Source organism: Sitophilus oryzae, unplaced genomic scaffold (genome assembly GCF_002938485.1).
Source record: "Sitophilus oryzae breed Bouriz unplaced genomic scaffold, Soryzae_2.0 scaffold_374_pilon_pilon, whole genome shotgun sequence".
Lineage (NCBI taxonomy): Eukaryota > Metazoa > Arthropoda > Insecta > Coleoptera > Curculionidae > Sitophilus > Sitophilus oryzae.
This window is the reverse complement of record NW_022146945.1, coordinates 1,626,496-1,650,013: the sequence shown is the minus strand read 5'-3', so window position 1 is coordinate 1,650,013 and position 23,518 is coordinate 1,626,496. Positions and strand designations below refer to the sequence as shown.

Genomic DNA, 23,518 nt, shown 5'->3' with positions numbered 1-23,518 from the left:
CAGAATCGTCGTATTTTTTTATTATATTAAAGACCGTGGTTTTTGGAATACTTCAATCATCAGAAATTTTTCGAATTGTTTTTCCCGTACTGTATCGACGAATGATAATTTCGCGTAGTTTTTGATTTGTAGCTTTTCCACGGACCATTACTTTGAATGAAATTAACAAAATTGAAAATTAAAAAAAATTTAAATTACTTACAGTAGATCTCACTACTCAAAGTATCGAGTCACTTACAAGCTGTCAATGCTGAAGTAAACAGTTTGCGACATTTGTGACGTTTATAGCAAAGCCGCCTATGATGATATTAATTATTTAAAAATACTTGTCCCAACATTTAATTGTCAGCAAATTTGTCCTTTTATGAACAAAATCCGCTACTGTAAATATGGATTGATTTACAAATTCATAAAAATATTGTCAAGTTGTTTAGGATATATGGCTATGTTTAAAAAGTCATTTTGAGAAACCAGGGCAATAATTCCAAAATATGACCTTGTCCCAACATATAGTTGTTAGTAGAGACTTTTGAAATTGCATAGAGACTTTTGAAAAGGTAAATTAACAATCTTGATTAGTATTACTAATTACAATAATCAAAATCGATACTATAAACAAAGAACAAATCTAAAAAAACGTATTTTTTACTTTCGTAACGATTATTTTGTGCGAATTTCAGCTCTCTCCTAGATAGTTAAAACACAAAATAATATGGCATATAACAAAAATCGTTTATTCCAAAACTTTGAGTACCTATAGTTGCCAAACATATTCATCAAATCGTAAAAATTACTTAATATAAAGCTAAGTATCTTGAAAGAAAACGTGTATTTTCCTGCGATATAACATCAAACTTTTTAACAATATCAAACGATTATAGTTACAAATATATAGTCATTATATAAACTTAAACTCGAGTTCTAGAAAATGTACAAAAAATTACCGATTTAAAAAAAAATGAACAAATATTTAAGATAAAATACATGTTTGAGATATTCTATTATATACACTGTAAGAAAAAAGGTTAATTATTGTTGTACCATGTGATCGAATAAAACAGCCGTAGACGCAATAATGATCGATCTATACTCCTATCATGACGACTTTTTTCGATCAGACGGTGCTTAAATAAATATGTATAGAAAAAATACCTTAAGTAAAGGTAAGTCAAACTAAACACTGGTAGAAATTTGAGAATGGAGTTGTCCCCAAGATCTCAAAGTTTCTATGACAAAATTGATGTCATTGTACCAATGTTCCTTGTCTTCTAACGTATCAAATGACAGAAAATAGTGAATGACTTCTCCGTTATTCTTAACTATCAAAAGTAAAGTTTTTGGTCGTGGACATAGACTTCTGTCTGCAGGTGACGCTTCCTCCAAGACATTTTTCAAGTCTATGGCTCCAATTGGATCGGCTGAAGATGATTCTTCAGATGGATAATTCCAATATTCCAGGAGTGAACCGACAAGAAGACACCATCTGCGATTCCACACTAAATGTGATTTTTCTTCTAAAAAAAAGAAGATTTTAAAAGACGTATCATAAATTGTCATATATTGTATAAGTGTCGTATACTGTCAAAAAGTAGTAGTAGTAAATATTAGACGATCAAATCTATTTTCCAAGGCTTCTTGATTAAAAATTTGTGATTTTATCTTTACCACAGCCATGGCACTCTAGATTGAAATTTAAAATACAATTTTTTTTACATCAAAATGTCATTTTCTATCAAATAAAGTAAAAAAAGTCAAAAGTTGTAGTTATTTCCGATGAAACAGGAAATTACCAGTCTATGTCATATATTAATATACCAAACCTAATTTTATTTGAAAAAATAAAAAAGTAATACTGGTCACTTTTTAAAATCGCCCTATATAAAAAATACTGTTTTATTTTTCTGGTTATTTTAAATGGAATTGTAAACTATTCTTGCTGAATTTACTTTATTTTATCTACTTTTAAAAAATTTATATCTTTTAAATGTCCCTGTATATTTTTGAATCTATAATATATCTGAATAAAGACGTCGAAAAGTTTGTTCATGGAACAGATGTCAAAAATTAATACGTAGTTGACTATTAATGGTCTACATATAAAAAATCAATGATACATTTGTTTATTGTCAATATTGCTAAACTTAGTCATACACTTTACATTAAAATTATTGCTAGAAAATTTTAATTTATTTAAAATGGCCCCTAGGTAAACAATTACGCTTTTATACGAAATGTTTATATCTAAATTTAGGCAAAACAAAGTATTTATGTACTTAAAATGAATTATTACGAAAATATACAAAAATTTGTTTTTTTACTGAAACACACACGTCCATGGGCCTAAACACAGTGGACAACGGTTTATTCCGGTTTACGGATAATTTTTTGTAGTTTATATCAAATATTCAATTGAATAGAAACTTTAATCCTAATAAATAACATAACTTCTATGTATATCAATATCAATATCGATACGATAGTATTTAGTGGAAATGAGCACATTGCTGTTGAGTTTGAAGCGAATAATAAACATGTTCAAAAGAAACTGTGAAAATGTTGACGTTGATAGGGAAAGGCCGTTGGAGCTGTTTAAAGAATATAAAATATATTTTATATTCTTTAAACTGTGGATAAAGATTCTAGCGAAGCAACGAAATAAAATGTATTTGTATGCAAGTGTTTATGTTAAAGCTACGAGTACAGGGTGGGTCAAATTCGACGCTTTTAAAGGGAAACACCCTTTTTTATAGGAGATAGTCGAAAACTAATAAACTAAAAACATGATGGTGAAAACCGCACATCGATATCTGTTACCGTTTCGAAGTTACGGGGTGTGTTTCAAAAATGTGCATTTAATTTAAACAAATCGCTGTAACTTTTTTGCTATGGAAAATTTTCAATTTTTATGAAAACAGCTTATTGAGTTTATAATCATCTGCTGATGATGCTAACATGGTTAGCGAAACGCGCGTCCAGTGTAAAAGTAAAAGTGTTTTGGTGTATTGTGGTGATTTAGTGTTTTTATTTTGCTGTGTAACACCAAAGGTTCCAACCCTCAACTGTAATATACCGATTAAGTCATTTAAAAGTCCAGACGGCCACTACACTACTTGCGAAATAAGCCGAAGTAGGGCAAAGTCGAATAGTGAAAAGGGTTGTTTCGTGTTTCCTCGTCTAATGAAAATAAGCCGAGACGGCACAGAGGCAAAGTTAGACAAGGAAATATTTATGACCTCTTCACTATTCGACCATGACCTACTTCGGGTTAGAGTCCTCGCAGATGACTTTAGTAAAGTAGTTACAAGTTACAAATAACGTAATTATTTTTAGAGTGCTGCCACCATCGGAGAATATCGTAAACAACCGGCATACCGTCCTGGTCATCCAATTACTGTGTATAGGATTTTAATTTTTATAAGAATCGTTTTATGATAGCTGACAAAGTTTAAGACGGAAACAGTTTAACAATTTATTTCTCACATATTCTATCTTTACTGTCAGCTGGCCGATTTTTTAAGTACGCAACGATTACAAATATTTACGCAACGTCTTCACCATGCGGTTCGTGGATGCGATTCGTTAGTTCGTCTGGAAATTCGTCTATTTTGTTCGGTATATTTCTTTTAATGGTTCGCCCAAAAATCGATATTCTGTCAAATCGCCGCACAACCCATCGCACGGACGCGTTTGCGCAACAAATCGACCTATCGACGAACCGTGTCAGTGTACACATTAAGTGTACACATTAAGTATTGATCTTTATTATAATATATAGCTTACTGTAACACTTAAATAAAAACTATACATTTGTATATTTATGGTTATTGTGCTACCTTTTGAGGGATGTGAAATAAATGATTTATTTATAATAATATTGAATTTTTGCAGGGTGGTGTGTGTTAAAAAACTAGTGTTACAACGATTGTGATGATTGTGTGTTACAACGAATGTTACAACGATTGTGTGTTACAACGATAGTGTTACAACGATTGTGAGTATGGTATTACATTATCATAATGTTATAGTATGAAATATACCTACTACCAGTTTTGTTTAATATTGGTACAGAAAACTTATCAGTATAAAGTTTTACTTATCTTTAGCCTTTTTAATGCTGTTTGTAATCCTCTATGTCTATAATAATGGACAACGAGTAATTAGTAATTCTGAATATATCTATAAAAACTTTTAGTTTTAAGTACGCCTATGACTGAAATGCAGCGCGCACCTTCTCCTTCTAGTCAGCGGCCATAATGTCAGGTCCAGCAGAGTCAAGAATGAGTAGAGATAAATAAATTTAAATTTATTAATTTTAGGGCCTGCTCTATTCTAACATGTAAGAAATATTTATTGATGGATAAGTACGGCAGAGATGTAATAACAAGCCGTTTTGTATGAATACCGAAATGGTATTTGAAGAACATATCAAATTATCAAATTGAATTGACAATAAATTTATGTGCCTGTGTTTTATAAACCGTCTGCAGAAAATTGACAAAAGTAATAAAAAGATGACTCATGGTAATGTTTATCCCAAATTATAAATCGATAAGAGTTCTCATTAATAATAGTAATGTGGATATATTTTCCAGAACTTACTTTAACTTTATTTAAAAATTACTTTTTTAATTTCGTACTAGTTTATAGCACTTAACAATATAATCAATCATTTGTCTGTCATCAATGTATCATATACACCTCTATAATTATTTAATACATAATCTTATACTGATTACAATGGTCGACATGTCAACAATAGAATTTGAGCTATTTACTACGATGTAATTAACTGATTATCTGCCATATTAGGTAACTGCGGATGTACATCACTAACGTAATAAAGAAGCAAAAAATAACCAATAAATAAACTAACCAATAGGTCAGTTTTTATTTAATAATACGTGGCTTTGGGTGCCAGTTGTCATGTATATGAGGATTACAGTCAACATGTTCAGTACAATACGATATACTGAGAGAGAAAAGACTATATAATACGAGAGAAGAATGCGAAGTTTATTACCTATTAAGTCGGATCGGTCGACAATAGAATTTGCGCTATTTACTACATTATGTAATTAATTGATTACCTGTCTTATTAAGTAACTGCGGATGTACGTGATTAAGTAATAGCATGTTTTACGGTTAGTTTATTTAATTATACGTACACACGGCTTTGGGTGCCGATTTGCTGGCCTCCATTCGCGAATTTCAAGTTCCAGAGCTTTACGCTCTGGGCTACTCGAGAATGGTTCTGAAACGATAGCCTCGTGCCTCCATATGGCGCGGAACAGTTCTGAACTTTATGACTCAATTGGATGGAGTGAGATTAGCAGAGAGATAGATTATTCAGAGCTGCACAACTGCGTGAATGGAGGACAGTAATTGTCGTGTGTACGAAAAGTACAGTCAATGTGTTCAGTGCAATACGATATAAGAGAGAAGAGTAAGAATTTTCCCAAGCGCATGAAGTAAAACGTCGCATTAAGTGGATATAATAAACTTTGGATTTTTTTCTCTCCGATTTACAACATCGCCATAGCGATTCACTTCTACACATGTAGGTAAATGCCGAGGGGTAAGCTGCTGACAAATTTCTGTACACTAATACCACGTATAATGGAAAAAATGCCAACTAATACCACGATTAATACTACTAATACCAAGTAATGTCAACATCTTGTACACCAAAATACACCAGCGGTTTACCCCTCCCTCCGTAAATGCTGACCCAAGACCAGTGCTGCTTTATCCATTAGGCAAGATAGGCAGCTGCCTAGGGCGGCAGGCTGAATAACAAAATTTACTTGAATTTTATTAGTTGAAAGGGGCGGCAAAATAAATGGTGCCTAGAGTACCAAATCACCTTAACGCGGCCCTGCCCAAGCCTTTCTCTTGTCGATCCGGTATAAATCTATTATCGTAGCCTTAAATAAATTAGAATAAAATAAACTATGTTAAAAACTTTCATGTATACTACTGAAATGAAGATAATATATCAAAGCTAAATGTAATCTACTACAGTTGTAGTAAAATGAGTAACTAATTGTCGAAAATCCAGATCCAACCCTGATGCAACATTTTTTTGAAACGTCTACTTATGCGGTTTGAAATTTTGATGCAAAATCCGGCAATACCGCTCAGAAGAAATGTACCCACCCATACCCGCCCAACTTTTTTCTCTTCTTAATACATTTGATTTGCCATTAATGCTGTCTACATCAGTGTCTTACACGTTAAAATCCAACCCGCAGAGTTGACCTGTCCCGATCGGTATACAAATACACAGATTTAAATAGCGAGTAGGTACATGAAAAATTTGTTATATAAATATTCTAAAAGTGTTGGGAAGTATAGTTTGTAAAAATTCTAAAAATAAAAATAAAACAGTAAATATTTTGATACCTTCGGAAGGCCTAACTTAACGTATTATAATTTATTATTAAACTTAATAATTTTTTTTAGATGAGTTCAACTACGGTCGCTAGCATAGTTTTACGCACAAATTTTGCTAGCGGAGACATAACTGGGCTATTTCGGTTAAAACGACTTTTTTTAAAGGTACATAATAATAATTTTAGAAGATATTCATAAAAATTTTAACCAATAGTTGATTAAAACAAAAGTATACCATTAATATTGCAAATTATAATTTATCCCCTCATAGTATATTTATTTATTTTTTATTTATAATTTTTATATTTTGATTATGTAATGGACACTTTATTTACTAACTTGTTCCGTCGAACTGCTTGAATCCATTTTTGCTTTTAATTAAATCTGTGTGAGAAACTGTGAAGCTATAGAATGGTGTTTCGGGAGAGTTGAATATCCGGGAAAGTTGAGTTATTGAATGTCATTGCACTCAACAACGCCCTAATTACACCCTCCTTCTAACCTAACCTAACCTAACATAACGGGTCGCCCAGTTTGGGTTTCTTTTTCACTTATATTTTACTACCGAAACAGAAACCAAAAAATATTATGACAAAGCCACGATTTTAATATTACTTCAATGCGATCTACATAAACGGTAACGGGCCCTGCGTGAAATACTTTATACGCAGCACTTCTAATTTCTGCCATTCAAGCGCTGCGGTCTGAATTTTTAAAATGAACTGAAATACACCAAGTCTATACGGTAAAACAGATTTTAGTACTGACTTTCCATCTCTTTTCTCCCACCCTGAGTCAGAACCTAGCTATGCCCATAAATAGTTACCCTTACCTGTTCCAATAGTTATAAATCCATTAGACTTATTCTTCAGCACTACCGAAGTTTCCAATACCGCTGTAAAATAACCTTCTAAAGTGGAACACAAAGGTACGTGGTGCATTCTAAAATGGGTTTTATCCCTATCCGAACAACGAATATCACAGACACCCCACAGTGTAAATGAGGACGGTTTTATGGTAAAACCACCCTCGGAAATATAGAGGTTTCTTCTGGATGAGCTGTGGTGCAAATTAAAGAAACTTCTGGGAGATGGACAAGGCTTGCGTGATTTTCTTTCCTAAACGGGCAGAAAATTTGAATAAAATTAGACGCTTTACTAGGGATGTCCAAAAATATCGATATTGAAAAAATATACATACTTACTTTTTTGTGATGTAACTTTGTATCTTCTCCTGCGTTGTCCACCTGTCCGACCTTCATAGAATAGACAGCTACAGAAGCGTTAAAATTCGTGCACAAGTCTGTCAAAACGAACGTCTTATTTGCTTTGACCTCGCCATTTTTGTCGGCTGTTAGAACCTTGCTGGACAGGACCGTTTTACCGCTGTGGATTATCACAACGAAATACTCGATATAGTCTTTCTTGGGACACATTTCTGTGACTGCATCTCCCTTTAGATAGTACACGATGTCTGATATTTCTAAAGTTCCAGAGTATTTGTCAGTATTGTCATTTTTTCCGTAATATTCTACATTGTCTATAGCCAATTGGATTTCTTCCTTAGTACAACCTGAATAATAAAAATTAAAATAAGATTATAGCATGTAAATTTAATAAAATTAAAGAGTTAAACTATAAAAGCCTAAAGTGCATAGACAATGAGCTTCGATCAGCGAACTACCAAAAAGTTCTTATATCATGATTCCGCCAATGTCTAGCTTAGGTCAATAGGTCAATAGGGAAGATGTATACCACGACTTTTTTATTTATCTGAACTGTTTTCAGTATTTTTCATTAACTTTTATTTTATTGATCATTTTATTTTGGCTATCTGAACTAGTGGTGGCAATACCGGTTCCACATGAGTCTTTGAAATACCGCGACAAAATTGTAACGCTCGTGCTAATACCGCGCGAATTTGTAACCGATGTTCCGGCTTCCAAAGTGTTCCAAAGTGTCGCTATTTTCGCGTATGGGGTGTTTCTGATCACTGTACCTACCTACTCCCATCCCTGCCGTTATCTCTGCGTTCGTGCAAATTCATAAATAATAACAATTCATTAACAAATTTTGTAAATAATAAACAACACGCAGATGGCTAGAAGAATTTTGTTATGTTAGCTTTCAATTTTGAAAATAAAACTACTAATATAAAATACTATAATTTATTGATATTCAATACTTATTTACTTATTTACCATCTTTTCTTCAGACTAGCTTTTTATAAGTTTTATATTTTTGCCAATAATATTTAAATTTATATTTTTCTAATACACGTTATAATCGTCAGAATTTATATTAAAATGCATATATTTGTAAGATAATTATATTTTCTCTTAAAATATGTTTACTCTTTCTTATTTTTTCTTAAAATCTGTTTACTTTAGAAATATTTTAGCTTAAACAACAAAAAGTAACATAATTTGAATCATTATTCGAGATACCTACGCCATGTGCTATTTTTGTCTACATGTATGTTTTTATCTACGTATATATTCCTTATTGCTGGAAAAATTAGAAGTAGAATGTTCATGTCAGATAATCAAAATAAAATCAGTCATTCTTCATTCCAGTATGTTACTAAAATGTTATTCTCTTTCTTTGCAGACTATACCTACTCTAATCGAAATTATATTTTTAATTAACTGAAAGTAGCTTTACAAATTTCCTTTTTTTGTGTCATATTTCTTCTTTGCTTTTTCTTATTTTTGTAAAAATGTTTATTTGTAACTGTCTAATGTATGTACCTAACATGTATTTATTATTAATCAAAAATGCCTAGTACCTAGACCTACTGAAAAATCGCGATCTCGAAAGTAACGTAACGACTGTAACGAGAGCGTCAACGCCAATAGCGTCCGACCAAAGCGCGATAGATGAAAACTCGACTCTAGAAGCGCCTCAGCTGTCGCGCGACCACTGGAGCAAAATACATCGCAGTATAGGTCGTTATATACCAGTTACATCTGTTCGCGACACACAAACCCGCGACTCGAGCGCCACGCGACGGCTGGAACGAAACACGTCCGCCGCGGTCGAGGTCGCGCGTCGCTACAGTAGTAACTGGTATTACTACTATTTTAGCGTACATTTAGTTAAAAAGCACAGTCACCAAGGTGATAAAAACGATTCCATCAATAGTCCTTTCTCCAGAGAAAAGCCGTTTCTATTTTTTTTTCATTGCTATAATTTTTCCAAATTTTTGTTAAGTTGTACTTGTATTTGTGATTTAAAGTTAAAATATCTACATATATAAAATGCTAATGTTTATCTGTGTCGTCTCTACTGAAGTAACGACTTGCTCTAGAAAGTTGCTTTTTTTACTAAAAGATAGCTAATTGGCTCTTCTAAAAACTGTCGTCGCCGAATTTTTTGTTTTTCATTTAATTAAAAAAAATAAGAAGTATTTTTTTCCTGATGTATGTCGTGGCGGATGCGCCAGGCTTCAACTAGTAATAAATAATTTACGAAAAATGGTTTAAGTTACTACAAATATAAAATTCCCAAAAAATCATCAGTAATGGTGTCAGCGTTGGCAGCATAACATTGGTTGCGGTATTTAATTACAATATTTGGTGACAGCGGTTTATAACACTGACGGCAGCGATGGGCCCCATCACATTTGAGTAATCACTACTATTGGTGAAACAGATTAATCACAAAAATTAAAAAAGCGTAAAACACAACCGGCAAATGATCGTCGACCTAACTTTATATTTTAATACGTCTACATAATACAAATTAGATCAACATTCATAAACCGGAATTGAAGTCAGCCAATTAAAGTACCCTGGCAAGCGCGCTAATTCAGTGGCGTAGTAATTAAAACATCGCAAGGCACGTCTATGACAATTTTAAACTGTAAAAAATATACTAGAAGATAGAAACAAGGAAACAAAATGTTATTGGTATGTGGATACCATCATTGATGGAACCGAATAACCGCCAGTGAGTATTCTTAAAAAACTGGCGAGTGTTTATAGCTTATATCTAGAATCGGTAAAGAAAAAGACGTTCTCTTGGTTACTTACTAGCTACTAAAAGAATTTTTTCAGCTTCAATACACTCTGGGCTGCCATAGTCTCCAGAGTTCTTGCAAAAACTCAGTGCTTTAGATGCTTGAAAAATAATTCCGTTTTGTACGAACAATTCGCGCATCAGGTTTTCTTCTCCACCAACTGCATCGCCATCTGCTGTGTAAGATTGGCATCTGGGTTTCCCACCTTTTCTAAAAAGATAAATGAAATTATTACATATCTTGCACAAAAACGCTTTTGTACACAGTCATGATACAAAAAAAATTTGGTTAAAAAATAAAAGAATCACGTACTTATTTCTTGCATCTGGATGTTTATCCCTAAACGAACAAGCTCTTCTTATACTTTTCCTCATTGAACTGTATAAGGAACCCGCTTTGGAAAATATGGAGGATACATTTGTAGTATCCATGTTAGCGGAGGTGTTCAGCTTTGTACTGTGAAATCCCCCATCCTAGGAAACATAAATACAAAATTATATCGATTTGTTTTATTATTTTTAAATAACGCCAGTGGCGGCAGGTAGGTTCTGAAGGAGAATGGACCAGTGGCGGATCTAGGCGTGGGCAAGGTGATGGGTACCTGCCCACGACGCCAGGCGCCAGGGGTGCCGTCGAGGCGTCAAAATGTCTTGGGGGGGGGGGGGTCTACACATTTTTTGATTGTGAGGGCACCAAATTTTGTCTTTGCCCACGACGTATTTTACCCTAGATCCGCCACTGAATGGGCACAACCTCCAGAAGAGAAAAACTACATAAAGTTTATTCTAGTTTTCATGCTAGAAATGACGATATTATTCGATATATAAAATAAATCGTAAAAATATCATCATGCACTTAATTATATACTTATTACTTTAATTTTCTTTTGATGTTGGGTGGGCGAATGCCCTTGTGGCCCTCACCACCAGCCGCCACTGAACGACACTATACAGGGTTGTCCAAGTTATACCACATGAAGTATTATAACGATATGATTAGATTTAGAAGTTGTAAGTGATGGGATTATTGGAGGACTACTAAAGCTACCATTTATCATATTAATAAAAATATCCAAGTTGTATTTTTAAAATGGAACACCCTGTATATTATTATATTTTTAGTTTCTACGATTAAAATAATGGTAAGTTTCATTAAGGTATACCGCATTTTAATTTTTCCGTTTCTGAAATATTTACGATTTTGTAAAAATGTAGTAACATTTATTAACATTAATTTAAGAAACATAATTTTAATGCTTAATTTCTCTAGGCGTATTTAAGTTTTCAAACACGTTTATACAGTGTCTAAAAAAATATATACTTCTAAAATAATTACTAGCTTTAAAGGGCAATAACTTCTTTAATTTATATGGAAACCCTGTATAGTTTACGTGCATCAGATGCACAATTTAATTGTCTATCAAATTTTATAACGCCATTTTAAGCCATCTCTTCGGGCTTTCGTAGAAAATGTACACTAATATAATTCAAACTTTATTAATCGGTATTTATCAATATATCCATGGAATCTTGACAATTTGGATTATTTTTAGAGATGTAACAAATTTTCAAATTGTACAAATACTATAATATTGTCGATATAATTCGCTTATTGCTTTAAAAATAGAAAACTATTTAAATATTTGTAAAAGACGAGCCAATTATTCACAATTATACCCAATTAAACCCAACCCAACCTAACTCAAAAATTATCTTCGTTTAGTTGATTAATAATTGCTCCAAATACTGAAAAATATTAAATTTTGTATGTGTATGAAATAGTGTGGTAGTAAAGTTACACCTTCTAAATTTTATTTTATTTTTTGACAAATGGCACAGCTTTTTTGACGAATGCTTATTTATAACAACCAGAGACGTTCACATTCATAATTTATTAATATATTGATTTTTGATTCAAATCCACCTTTATTTAGAATAATTTATTATACAGGGTGTCCCAGAAATAAGTGCAAGTATTTTAACTGGTAGTATAGTTCAACCCCAGAAACATGCTTATGAGGGTTTTTTCGCGAAAAAAAAATGTTGAAAATTCAGAATTTGTTGAAAATTTTTTTTGGAAATTTTTTTAGTTTTTATTTAAGAAACATAATTTCTTGATAATATGGCAACATAGGTAGTAGATTAAATTTACAAGAAAGAAAATCCAGAAAAGATCCAGTGATTCTCAAAAATCATTTTTTTGGAAATTTTCAAAGTAAAATAACTCCGTTATTTTACTTTGAAAATTTTATTATATGTTTCTTTTATCGAGATCTACCACCCCTTAAAATACTTGCACTTATTTCTGGGACACCCTGTATAACCTAACCTAACATAAGTATATTTAGTAAATAATAATACAAGTAATTTATATTCAGTAAAAAAAACTTCAGTGCGCCTTAAATAGTTTTAAAAACTTCTTAGTGTTAAAAATATTCTTAAGGCGAGTTCTCACTGGTCATTTTTATTGACTGATTTAATGAACGTCAGAACACTCGATCACTAAAAATGAATCACAATTTTGCCTCTTCATTAAAAGTGAAAAGGGGGTCACTTTCTGTCATTTTTACTGATCATTTTATTAAAATGAAAACGCAATGAATAATGAGAACATATGTACTATGAAAACCAAGTCATAGAAAATGAATAGGTTTTTAGAGACTAAAACATGGGAGTTGACAGTTTTAAAATGATCATATTTTATGAGACAATATGAACGCAAGGCAGATTCATAAAAAAAGATTCATGAAAACTGATTCACTAAAAGTGACCAGTGAGAACTCGCCTTTAGAGATATGAAGCATTAAAATTGTTACTGCATTTTCACAAAATTCTAAATATTTCAAAAACGGTATGATTAAAATGCGGTAAACCTCAATCAAATTCAGCATTGTTTTAATCGTAAAAACTAAAAATGTAATAATATACAGGGTGTTCGATTTAAAAAATACAACTTTGATATTTTTTATTTATTTGGGACACTCTGTACCTTTTGCAAATACCTCTAAATTGTATCTGAAGTAGTCTCCAATTATCAATTTCTAAAAATTTAATCATTTGACTACAATACTCCGTGTCGAATAGCGTGAACAATTGTACAAATACTAGCGTGAACAACACTGTATATTTTATGAGATATTATACTCGCCCTAAAAATCTAGATCCGCCTCTGGTAACGCTTAAATAAAATTACTTACCAATGATTGTGTCTCAAACGATAAATCACCCAAAGCGTTCTTCAAGAACTTGTTAGGGTCGTAATCCAAATCAGTCGATATGACTGTAGAGTCCAAAAAAGTCTCTTCTACTGAAGTGTCTTTGTTTAGATCGTCGGTCGACTGCAAAAAATCGAACTCGTTGTCCGATCTAGTAGGAAACAGCAAGGAAAAATAACTTCTTCCATCGTACAAGTCCTCTGGAGTGTTTATTGTTCTCAAACTACCAGCAGAATAGTTTGAACTGGCTCCGTCGTCGTCGGTAGAGTCTCTGGATACTCTTCTATGGTAGATTCGATTGATACAGTGTGTTAACTGGTCTTCGTATTTGTCGTTAACCTATTTAAAAGAAACAGTTTTTCATTGGGATGTAAGTGCGGTATATACAAGGTGAGTTTTCTACGTTACAAGGTTGTTTTCAATGGGTACCTCGGAAACAACTGCTGGAACTAGAGAGTCGGTTAAATATATGCGCCTTTCGGACTTTTGAATAAGTATGGCTCACTAGATATTTTGAAAAAAAAAATCGGCTATTTTAGAAATGCTTCATAATTTCATTATAGTCTATTTTAGACTGCTCTCCGTTTTTTTTAAAGTCTGGCATTTTTGACATGTGACACAAATATATGTTTTTTTAAACGGAAGCCAGAGTTAGCTGTGGCTTAATAAAAAGCGTAATTTTTAGAGATTTCCGGCGATATAAGCTATATGTTTTTTTTTTCGAAAAATTACTGAGTTATAGCCAATTCTTATCTTTTTTGACTAATTTTACTTAATTGACATGGCATTCTTAATCTATAACTATGATTTAAAGATTATAAAAACAGAATATTTTATTAAACGGATCTTTTCAATTTACATTAAACAAATTAAAACTTTATAAACTGATATCACTACGTAAACTTTAAGTTATTTTAGCAAATGTTCATTTTAATATCATAACCGTGAAGAAATGCAAGAAGGCGACGAAGACCGCAGTAGTGCCTACACTGTATTTTTTAAATAAGAAAAGTATATACTTTTGCTGCCATTAGTATACTTAAACTATTTCCCTCAAGACCATTTCTTATCATATTGTCAAGGTGTATGTGGCGCCATCTGTCGGAGAAGCGAGCAACTAAAACCGCAACGTGTCCAAAAACCTGAAGACAATATTTTGTTGTAGCGCCATCTCTTAATCAAGTCGACAAGTAAGCGAAGCAGACAATAGAATGTACTAGTAGATGGCGGACCCGTCCCGATAATTTTAGATTGTTCGCGAAACACTCACCACAGCTATATAAAAGGAGCGCTTACGACAGTTGAAGAAGTTTAAAAGTTTTTGAAATTTGAATATACCGCGTGGAAATTGAAAATCGGACAATTTGGTGAAGGAATCTTATAAATAGTTAGTTTGTTGTGTGTTATAAGTTAGTAATTGTGTATAAAGTGAGAAAATAAATTCGTTAAGTATTTTATCGTGAGTTTAAATTAGTGGACCCACGGAATCCGTAACAATTGGTGTCGGAAGTGCGATTCAAGAGGATTTTAAGAAGAAATTAAGTGGATTGGAAGATTTTTAGACCCAATTAGAGTATTTTTTATGGTTGGTACAAGAGAACAAGCGAAGAAAATGGAGGAAGTAAGCAAGTTATTGGGCGATTTTATGGAGAATATGAGAACAGAGAAGGCAGAAGAACAAGAAAGACTCCGTAAAGAACGAGAAGAGGAACGAGCCCGATTAGTGAGAGAAAAGGAAGAGGAAAAATTACGACGTCAAGAAGAACAGGACCGGCTTGAGAAAATGTTAGGTAATTTGGAAATTCATTTCGAGGAGCGACATCGTAGAGAAAAACAAGAAGAACAGGACCGGCTTGAGAAAATTTTCGAAGATTTGAAAATTCAGCGACAACAAGACAAACAAGAAGAGCAGGACCGTATTCAACAGAGTATCGAAAATTCGGAACGAAGACAAGAGACCCACTTCCAAGAAGTCGTAGAAGATCTGGAGGAGCGCCTTCAGCAGAAAATGGAAAAATTAGAGATGGACCTACAGAAGACCAAGGTACAAGTAAGGACACCTGGCGTTTCTGGAACTGCGAACCTCAAGGCACCGACCTACGATGGACAAACCACCTGGACGATGTACCACCGCCAGTTTGAAGCAGCGGCTGCTGCCAATGGATGGACTGACCAGAGAAAGCAGCAGCACTTGTCATCGCGCTGCGAGGCCCCTGCCCTGGAACTGTTGCAAACTATTCCTGCAGCCCAACAGCAGGAATACCAAACTTTGGTCGCTGCACTGGACAGAAGATATGGCGACCAACATCGACGCCAACTTTACCAGGCACAGATCAAGACACGCCTGCAGAGGTCCGGAGAGAGTCTGCAGGAATTCGAAGCAGACTTACGTCGGCTGGTACACCTAGCGTATCCTGAAGCACCGGAAGGATTTAGGGAGGAACTCGCTGCTCAGTGCTTTATCAGCGGACTGAGGGACAACGAATTACAGAGGGCGCTGCAAATATCGCGATTTTCTACCAGCAGCGAAGTACTCGTCAGGGCGCTGGAAATAGAAGCTGCATTTAGCGCCATTCCTAAACCGAAGATAGGCTCGGTAACGGTTGAGGAACAGCCAAAGAGTTCTCACATACGTTTGGAGGAGATGTTTAATAAACTATGTGAATTACTAGTGAACAAGAGAGTCAACAACACCCAGACAGAGAACCAAAGAAGATTCCAGGATATGAGGTGCTATAGATGTGGCAGGAATGGCCACATCAAACGGGATTGTCGCATCCAAATGCGATTCCATTCACCATCCAGAGAACATCGGCACATCGGAAGATCCCAGGACATAAGTTGCTATAGATGTGGCAGGAATGGCCACATCAAACGGGATTGCCGCGTCCAAATGCGATTCCGTTTACCATCGAGAGAACATAGGCACCAGGAAATCAACACTAATGAGCGAGTATTGGCTGAAGAAAACAGAGCCCCTAGGATGTTTTCCGTTAGGAGTCTAGGAAAAACCGCTGACAGTTTGGTGATCAACGGAAGGTCAATGGTAGAAGAATTCGAATGACTGTGGACACAGGCGCTATGGTATCGTTGGTGCGGACTAACTCGGTGCAAGGATTGAAGATGATGCCTCTTAGAAGAAGAGTGTATTTACGTACAGTTACGGGGGAAATGGCCGTTGTACGGGGAGAGGCTTTCATAGAACTGGAGTTAGGGAATTTGAAGTTTCGGCATAGCGTTTTAGTGGCAGACATTGAAGATGATTTTATCATGGGGATGGATGTGATCAGTCAACATGGTTTTTCGTTTGATCACCATAGAAACATCCTGAAAATCGGAAATGAGGAATTTTCTGTATCTAAAGAGAAGAGACCAGGAAATATGGGAGAAAGATCATCGAAAATTGTGATGATACCTGGTGATACCAAGAAGACTGTGTTCGAGAAAATAGAGGAAACCTCTGGGTGCCGTGTAGGATGGGTACAAATTATCGACAACGAACCGGATCGACGACGAGCTACCTTGGGCAAGAAAATGCAACATCGCGAAAGCACTATCAGAGTAAAGAATTTTAAAGTGAGAACTGACGAACAATGGACGACGATACAATTGAGGAAAGATCAAATGGAAGATCCAGACATCGGAGCAATACTACGGCTCAAGGAAGGTAACGGCGAGAGACCACCGTGGCAGGATATTGCGGACAGAGGGCTCGTTTTCAAAGCTCTCTGGGCTCAGTGGAATTCACTGGTGATTGAGAATGGATTGTTAAAGCGCACGTGGGAAAGTGCGGATGGCAGGACAGTAACAACTCAGTTACTGGTACCAAGGAAGAAAGTTATCCAGGTATTGGAAGAAATTCATGGTGGTAAAACTGGAGCCCATCTTGGGGTAAACAAGACCCTGAGCAAGCTGAGAGACCGTTTTTACTGGGTGGATTATTGTGAAGATGTTAAGAAATGGTGTCAACGTTGTAAGATTTGCGCAGCTAGACAAGGACCAAGTACTCGATCTGGAGGAAAATGGAACAAGATAACGTTGGACGGTCGTTCGAAAGAGTCGTTAGGAAGGAAAGATTATTGGGAATTCATAAGGCCGTGAGAAGTAAGATTACGCTAGCCAGTGACCGGATGAAAGCTCGTTACGACCTCAGAGCTAATTCTACGGGATTTCAACAGGACGATAGAGTATGGTTGTATAATCCACAGCGCAAGAAAGGAAGGTCCCCAAAGTTAACTCCAGCATGGGAAGGTCCTTATACAGTCATCAAGAGGATAAATGATGTAGTGTACCGGATTCAACGCAGCCCTAGAAGTAAGATGAAAGTAGTTCATCTGGATCGATTGAAGAGATACCAGACAGGAAACCTTGATCGGGACGATCAAATTTGAGAAGGGGGCAATGTCAAGGTGTATGTGGCGCCATCTGTCGGAGAAGCGAGCAACTAAAACCGCAACGTGTCCAAAAACCTGAAGACAATATTTTGTTGTAGCGCCATCTCTTAATCAAGTCGACAAGTAAGCGAAGCAGACAATAGAATGTACTAGTAGATGGCGGACCCGTCCCGATAATTTTAGATTGTTCGCGAAACACTCACCACAGCTATATAAAAGGAGCGCTTACGACAGTTGAAGAAGTTTAAAAGTTTTTGAAATTTGAATATACCGCGTGGAAATTGAAAATCGGACAATTTGGTGAAGGAATCTTATAAATAGTTAGTTTGTTGTGTGTTATAAGTTAGTAATTGTGTATAAAGTGAGAAAATAAATTCGTTAAGTATTTTATCGTGAGTTTAAATTAGTGGACCCACGGAATCCGTAACAATATTATTATAACGTACAATAATTGTAAATAATAATTTTTATTAAATGATATGTTTAGAATATAAAGGTCTTTATTTCAAAAATATTTGCTAAATTTTGTGGTACATTAGTTAAACTAAAATAGGTTTAAAAGGAAACACGTTAATGTTTAATACAACCTAACCTTTAAAAAATACCGTATGATCGAAAAAAAAAACGCGTCAAAGACGGCTGAGGAATTACAGTGTCAACAACATTGTCACAAATGAATGAATGTCAACAACACTTGTCAAAAATTAATACTAATTAGAAGATTAAAAAGAACCAGACAGTTTTCAGCCATAAATCTATTTCTAAAAAATATTTTTTCTCGAATTTTAAACTACACCATATAAAAATAAGTTTTACTCAAATAAAAAAATACAACCTTCTTAAGGACAACTGGCAGTAAGCGTCATTAAATAAAGAAGGGTACAGGCCAAAAAAAATGGTGTCCATGGCTTGACCTGGCAAAAATTCATCGATGGTCATTACCCAGCCCTCTTTGACGCTGTTTTTTTTTTCGATCATACGGTACAAATTGAGATTGTAGTGGCGGATCTAGGCGTGGGCAAGGTGGGCACCAGGCGCCAAAATGTGTCCTAAATCAATAGATAAAAACTCTAATCACGCACCGCATGCACACATAAGGTATGTTAGTAGTTTCTGCAAACATTACACCCTATAATCAAGGATTATACCTACAAGTAAAATTTCGGCACACGGGCGGCAAAATATTAGTATGTCCGAAACCAGTAGTAAAAACTCTATCACCATGCAAACATCATAATGGGGGGGTGCCTACACATTTTTTGAATTGTGGGGGCGCCAAATTTTGTCTTTGCTCACGACGTATTTTACCCTAGATCCGCCACTGGAGATTGAGAACATTACAGGTTGCCAACTTTAGGTATGTTGGCATTTCCCTGATTTTGCATTTTTATTGTTACCTGTCCTATTTTAATTTAAACAAACATGAACAGCTGTAGTTTTTTCATTAAATTAGGCAAGTAAATTCACTATTCAGCATACGCAGACCAGTAAAAAATATGTATGATTTAGCTGTGAAAATCAACGCAGCCAATATTTGGACAGTTAGTCAAACGTACAGCCTCGCCACAAAAAGTATCATTTTTACTCTTTTACTCCTAATAAAACAATATACTATTTATGGCTAGATAGTGAAAAAGAGAAAAATCCATGACAATTTACTCAAAAAACGGAACTGATTAACAAAATGTGTGACGGTTTTCCTTAAAGCGGAAGCCTGCCTTGTAACTTCTTGTAAGGATGTGTAAAGACATCTATGTTTTTAAACCTGTATTGATATTTTCACCTTAAAAAAAAGTAATCTTAAAAATATAAATATATCGTCGCCTTCCACACAAAGCACAAAGTGTCGTACCTAACGATGTAACATTTTGAAAATTTTACATTAGAGCGAAAAAAACGTCTTTTAGTGTGATTTAACAGTTCCCACAGTGTCATAACTGTAGCTGCAAATGTTCTTGTGCTGTAACAGACAAAATAAATTACGTATCTAGTAAAAGTTAATTCTTAGATCACACTAAAAGGCGTTTTTTTCGATCTACTGTAAAAATTTTCACAATGTTAGTTATGGCATGGCACTTTGTGTGGAAACAGGCCACGATATGTTCAAAAAATATTTATAAAATAATAATGTCACGACTACGGTTTCAATTTTCGGGATCGGGATCCCGTTTTGAAATCCCAGGGTTAGAACCTATAATCCCGGGAACCCGGGATTGACTGTTAGAGAGAACTATTAGGAGAAATTTAATCTAAAGAAATACTTAATAAAAATGCAGCACATACCGGGTGAGTCTCAAAAGTGGCTCACCCCTACACTTTTTTATTTTTTCATATAAAAAATCGAGATTTGGTATATTAATATATGACATAAATTAGGATTGATTGACGTATTCAATTGTTTTCTGTCACTTCCTGTTTCACCGGAAATGACTACAACTTTTGATTTTTAAATGGTACCCTCGGTGTTTTGTTGCTTTATTCGATAGATAACACTCTGAATAGAATGACATATCATATGTCAAGTTTTGACATTTTCCAATATGGTGTATTTGAAATTGCAACATGCGATTCATAACGACAATATGACTGAAAACACCAAGTGTGTGGTACCAAATTATTCGTAAAAAAGCTTCTTCGAAATATCCTAATGAGCCACCCTCGTTCCATTTGAAAACGTTGCGATATGATTAAAATTACAATTTGGGCATCTTTTAACCGGCCAGGATAAGACACTCCGAATAACATTAGACGATCAAATCTATTTTTCCAATGCTCCATGATTAAAAATGTGTTTTTAACCTTTGGTTTTTAACACAGCCATGGCACTCTAGATTGAAATTTAAAGTTCAATTTTGTTTTAAGCAAAAATGTTAAAAGTTATTGACATATGATAATATGTCATTCTATTCAGAATGTTATTTTCTATCGAACAAAGTAAAAAAAAATACCGAGAGTGCTATTTAAAAATCAAAAGTTGTAGTCATTTTCGGTGAAACAGGAAATGGCCGAAAAGAATTGAATACGTCAATAATTCCTAATTTATGTCATATACTAACATACCAAATCTCGTTTTTTATCTTATAAAATAAAAAAGTTATAGGGATAAGCCACTTTTGAGACGCACCCGGTATATCAAAAAGAAAATGTGTAAAGAGCTTTGTTAAAATAGACAAATCAAAGTAACATTTATATTTAGTAAGTAAAAAAATACAATCCTTGTTGCAAAAAAAATAAAATATAGCGAACACGGAAATATAACTTTTAGATATTGACGTTCGCTGCTTAATATATAAAATATGATCTTGAAAGACTAAAGTGTATAAGTCCAATCATTTTATTTGAGTATTTAAATTTTTCGAGATTTTCGGGATCCCCGGATTTAATATCGGGATTTCGGTGATAAACATACACCGGGATACCGGAATCCTTGTTTGGAAACCCTATTCGCGACTCACAAAAGTAGATCTACCTACATGGATATCGATGACATGCTTCTACACATTCTCTACGAAAATTAGCAAAATTTGTAATAATCTGACAGGATTATTTAGATTAAATAACTAAAAACTATGTTAAAATACCAATGACTAAAGAATATAAGGACATGTAACGCCCATATACGGGCTGCAGCAGAATCTGTGACCTTAGACGTCTTTTCTTTTGGTGGCAAACAATGAGTCATCAGCTGGCCACCAGCGACAATTTTAGCAATTTTTAATAGTTTGTGTGTAGTGAACTTTGTATAAACTTTATTTACAATGCTGATTAGTTGTTCAGCTTTCAAATACAAAAGCAGCAGTAACAAGAAAGAGCCAGAGGAGTTACGTTTCATAGGTAAATAAACAATCCGCTCCACCTTTTTAGCGTTTTCTTAAATTTTCTTATTGAATTGGAAAATTATTTTTCTGATATTATATATGTACTTGATGTGTGCTATATGTCGATACTAGTTTTGTACCTTTTGTTAACATTTTAATACGTTTTTTTCGTAATTAATTAGTATGATGCCATCGCCTACACCATAGGTGTAGTCAAAACATTTATCAAAAATATAAATATCCCTTCACCTAGCTATGTTAAGAAAAAAATATGGCCACGGCACTGTTGGTGCCATGGTAACAATTTGCTCTCGGGTGTTATTTGTCCTTGAATTCTTTAGTCATTGTAAAATACAGTATCAAGTACAAGCATGCATTACGTTTACCAGCTGATGAATCAGGTTTGACTGGCTACGCTGTTGATCTCTCAGGAGCGCCCTTTTTCCCATCACAATTTTCGGTCTCCTGGTTTTTCCAGCTGTCGGTGACAATGGCGCACTGCATATTGAATCTTTAGATCCCGTAGTAATATTATCCAGTTTTTCGGACTCTTCGGACTTCGGAAAGGATTCGGCAACATCGTTCTCTTCATCTTTCCCATCATTATTATTATTATTACCATTTTCTAAAAATGTCACGAATATTTTTGTTATACACTTCTAAACTATGTATATATGGATGTTGTTACCTGTTACAGGATTATTATTTTCATTGTGTTCTGATATAGATCTGGATGTGGTAGCTATTAAAGATGAATTAGATTTTACCTGGGACATTCTTACTGAAGGTACTGCAGAAATAAGATAAGATATAAATTAATAACATTTTTCAAACATTTAAAATGAAAGATAATCAAATCACTTACAGGCTACATCGGGAATATCCTGAATTTTATACAAAATATCCTTTACTAATAATTTAATTTGATCCATATTTGCACGTTAAACATTAAAACATCAACATGGCATACTATAAATCACGTTTAAACTAAATTTAACTCGCATAAAAAAAACAATTGAAAGATCTATGCTAGTATGACAGAAAAAAAGTGAAAATAAACAGTTTTTATTGAATGTTGATATTTAAATATTCTTTTTTATAAATGATGAAAATATTAAATTTTCAACAAAGTAATAATATATAATGCTGCGAAATACTTACCCTTTGTTATTTACTTTTCAAATTTTTCAACTTTGCACTAAATACTTTCAGCATTCTTCGCTGATAATCGCCAAAAAATATTTTTGAAAATTCCCAATAGCAAGTATTCCTAGTTACTCATTAACGGGCAAACAGATAAACTAAAAGTTATCTTTATTAAACAAAAGTTATTCTCCAACCGATCTTATGCCAATAAATAAACGCAAATAACAGTATTTACCAATAGATATCCATCAATTAACATGTTAGATTGGTAGATGAAGAAAAAAATTAGTTTTTAACGCAAATAAGTTCGCTCTTTTATACAGTTACGTAGAAGCGATTGTTGTCAACTTTGCCCACAAAGTTTATCCTCAAACCCTTTTATCAAATCTACTGCAAATATTCCCATTAAAACCTGGTCGAATTTTCTAATAAAAAAGTTATCTCAGGTTTAACTAATCTTGGAAAAAGAAAGGTGTGCATGAGTAAATACGAGATCAATTAAAATCATCCACTTTGATATGTTTGGTTGCATA

At 34.1% G+C, this 23,518-nt stretch overlaps 1 protein-coding gene across 7 annotated transcripts; it reads right to left on the bottom strand.

Annotated features, from left to right (window-relative positions):
- Positions 1 to 711: 711 nt before the first annotated feature.
- LOC115885135 (anillin-like) lies at positions 712 to 23,451 on the bottom strand. 7 transcript variants are annotated; one of them, XM_030903927.1, is made up of 10 exons: positions 23,221 to 23,451; positions 23,001 to 23,140; positions 22,528 to 22,629; positions 22,220 to 22,464; positions 13,610 to 13,966; positions 10,726 to 10,886; positions 10,427 to 10,623; positions 7,598 to 7,965; positions 7,226 to 7,511; positions 712 to 1,514 (listed from the first exon to the last, which is right to left on the bottom strand). In XM_030903927.1, the coding sequence occupies exons 3-10, from the start codon at positions 22,613 to 22,615 to the stop codon at positions 1,174 to 1,176; spliced, it is 2,043 nt and encodes a 680-aa protein (XP_030759787.1). In that variant the 5' UTR covers positions 22,616 to 22,629; positions 23,001 to 23,140; positions 23,221 to 23,451; the 3' UTR covers positions 712 to 1,173. The 7 variants fall into 7 exon arrangements, with proteins under 7 accessions (XP_030759787.1, XP_030759786.1, XP_030759788.1 ...); XM_030903926.1 differs by lacking the exon at positions 23,221 to 23,451 and having other exon boundaries at positions 23,001 to 23,194; XM_030903928.1 differs by lacking the exon at positions 23,221 to 23,451 and having other exon boundaries at positions 22,226 to 22,464; positions 23,001 to 23,194.
- Between the last annotated feature and the right edge of the window lie 67 nt (positions 23,452 to 23,518).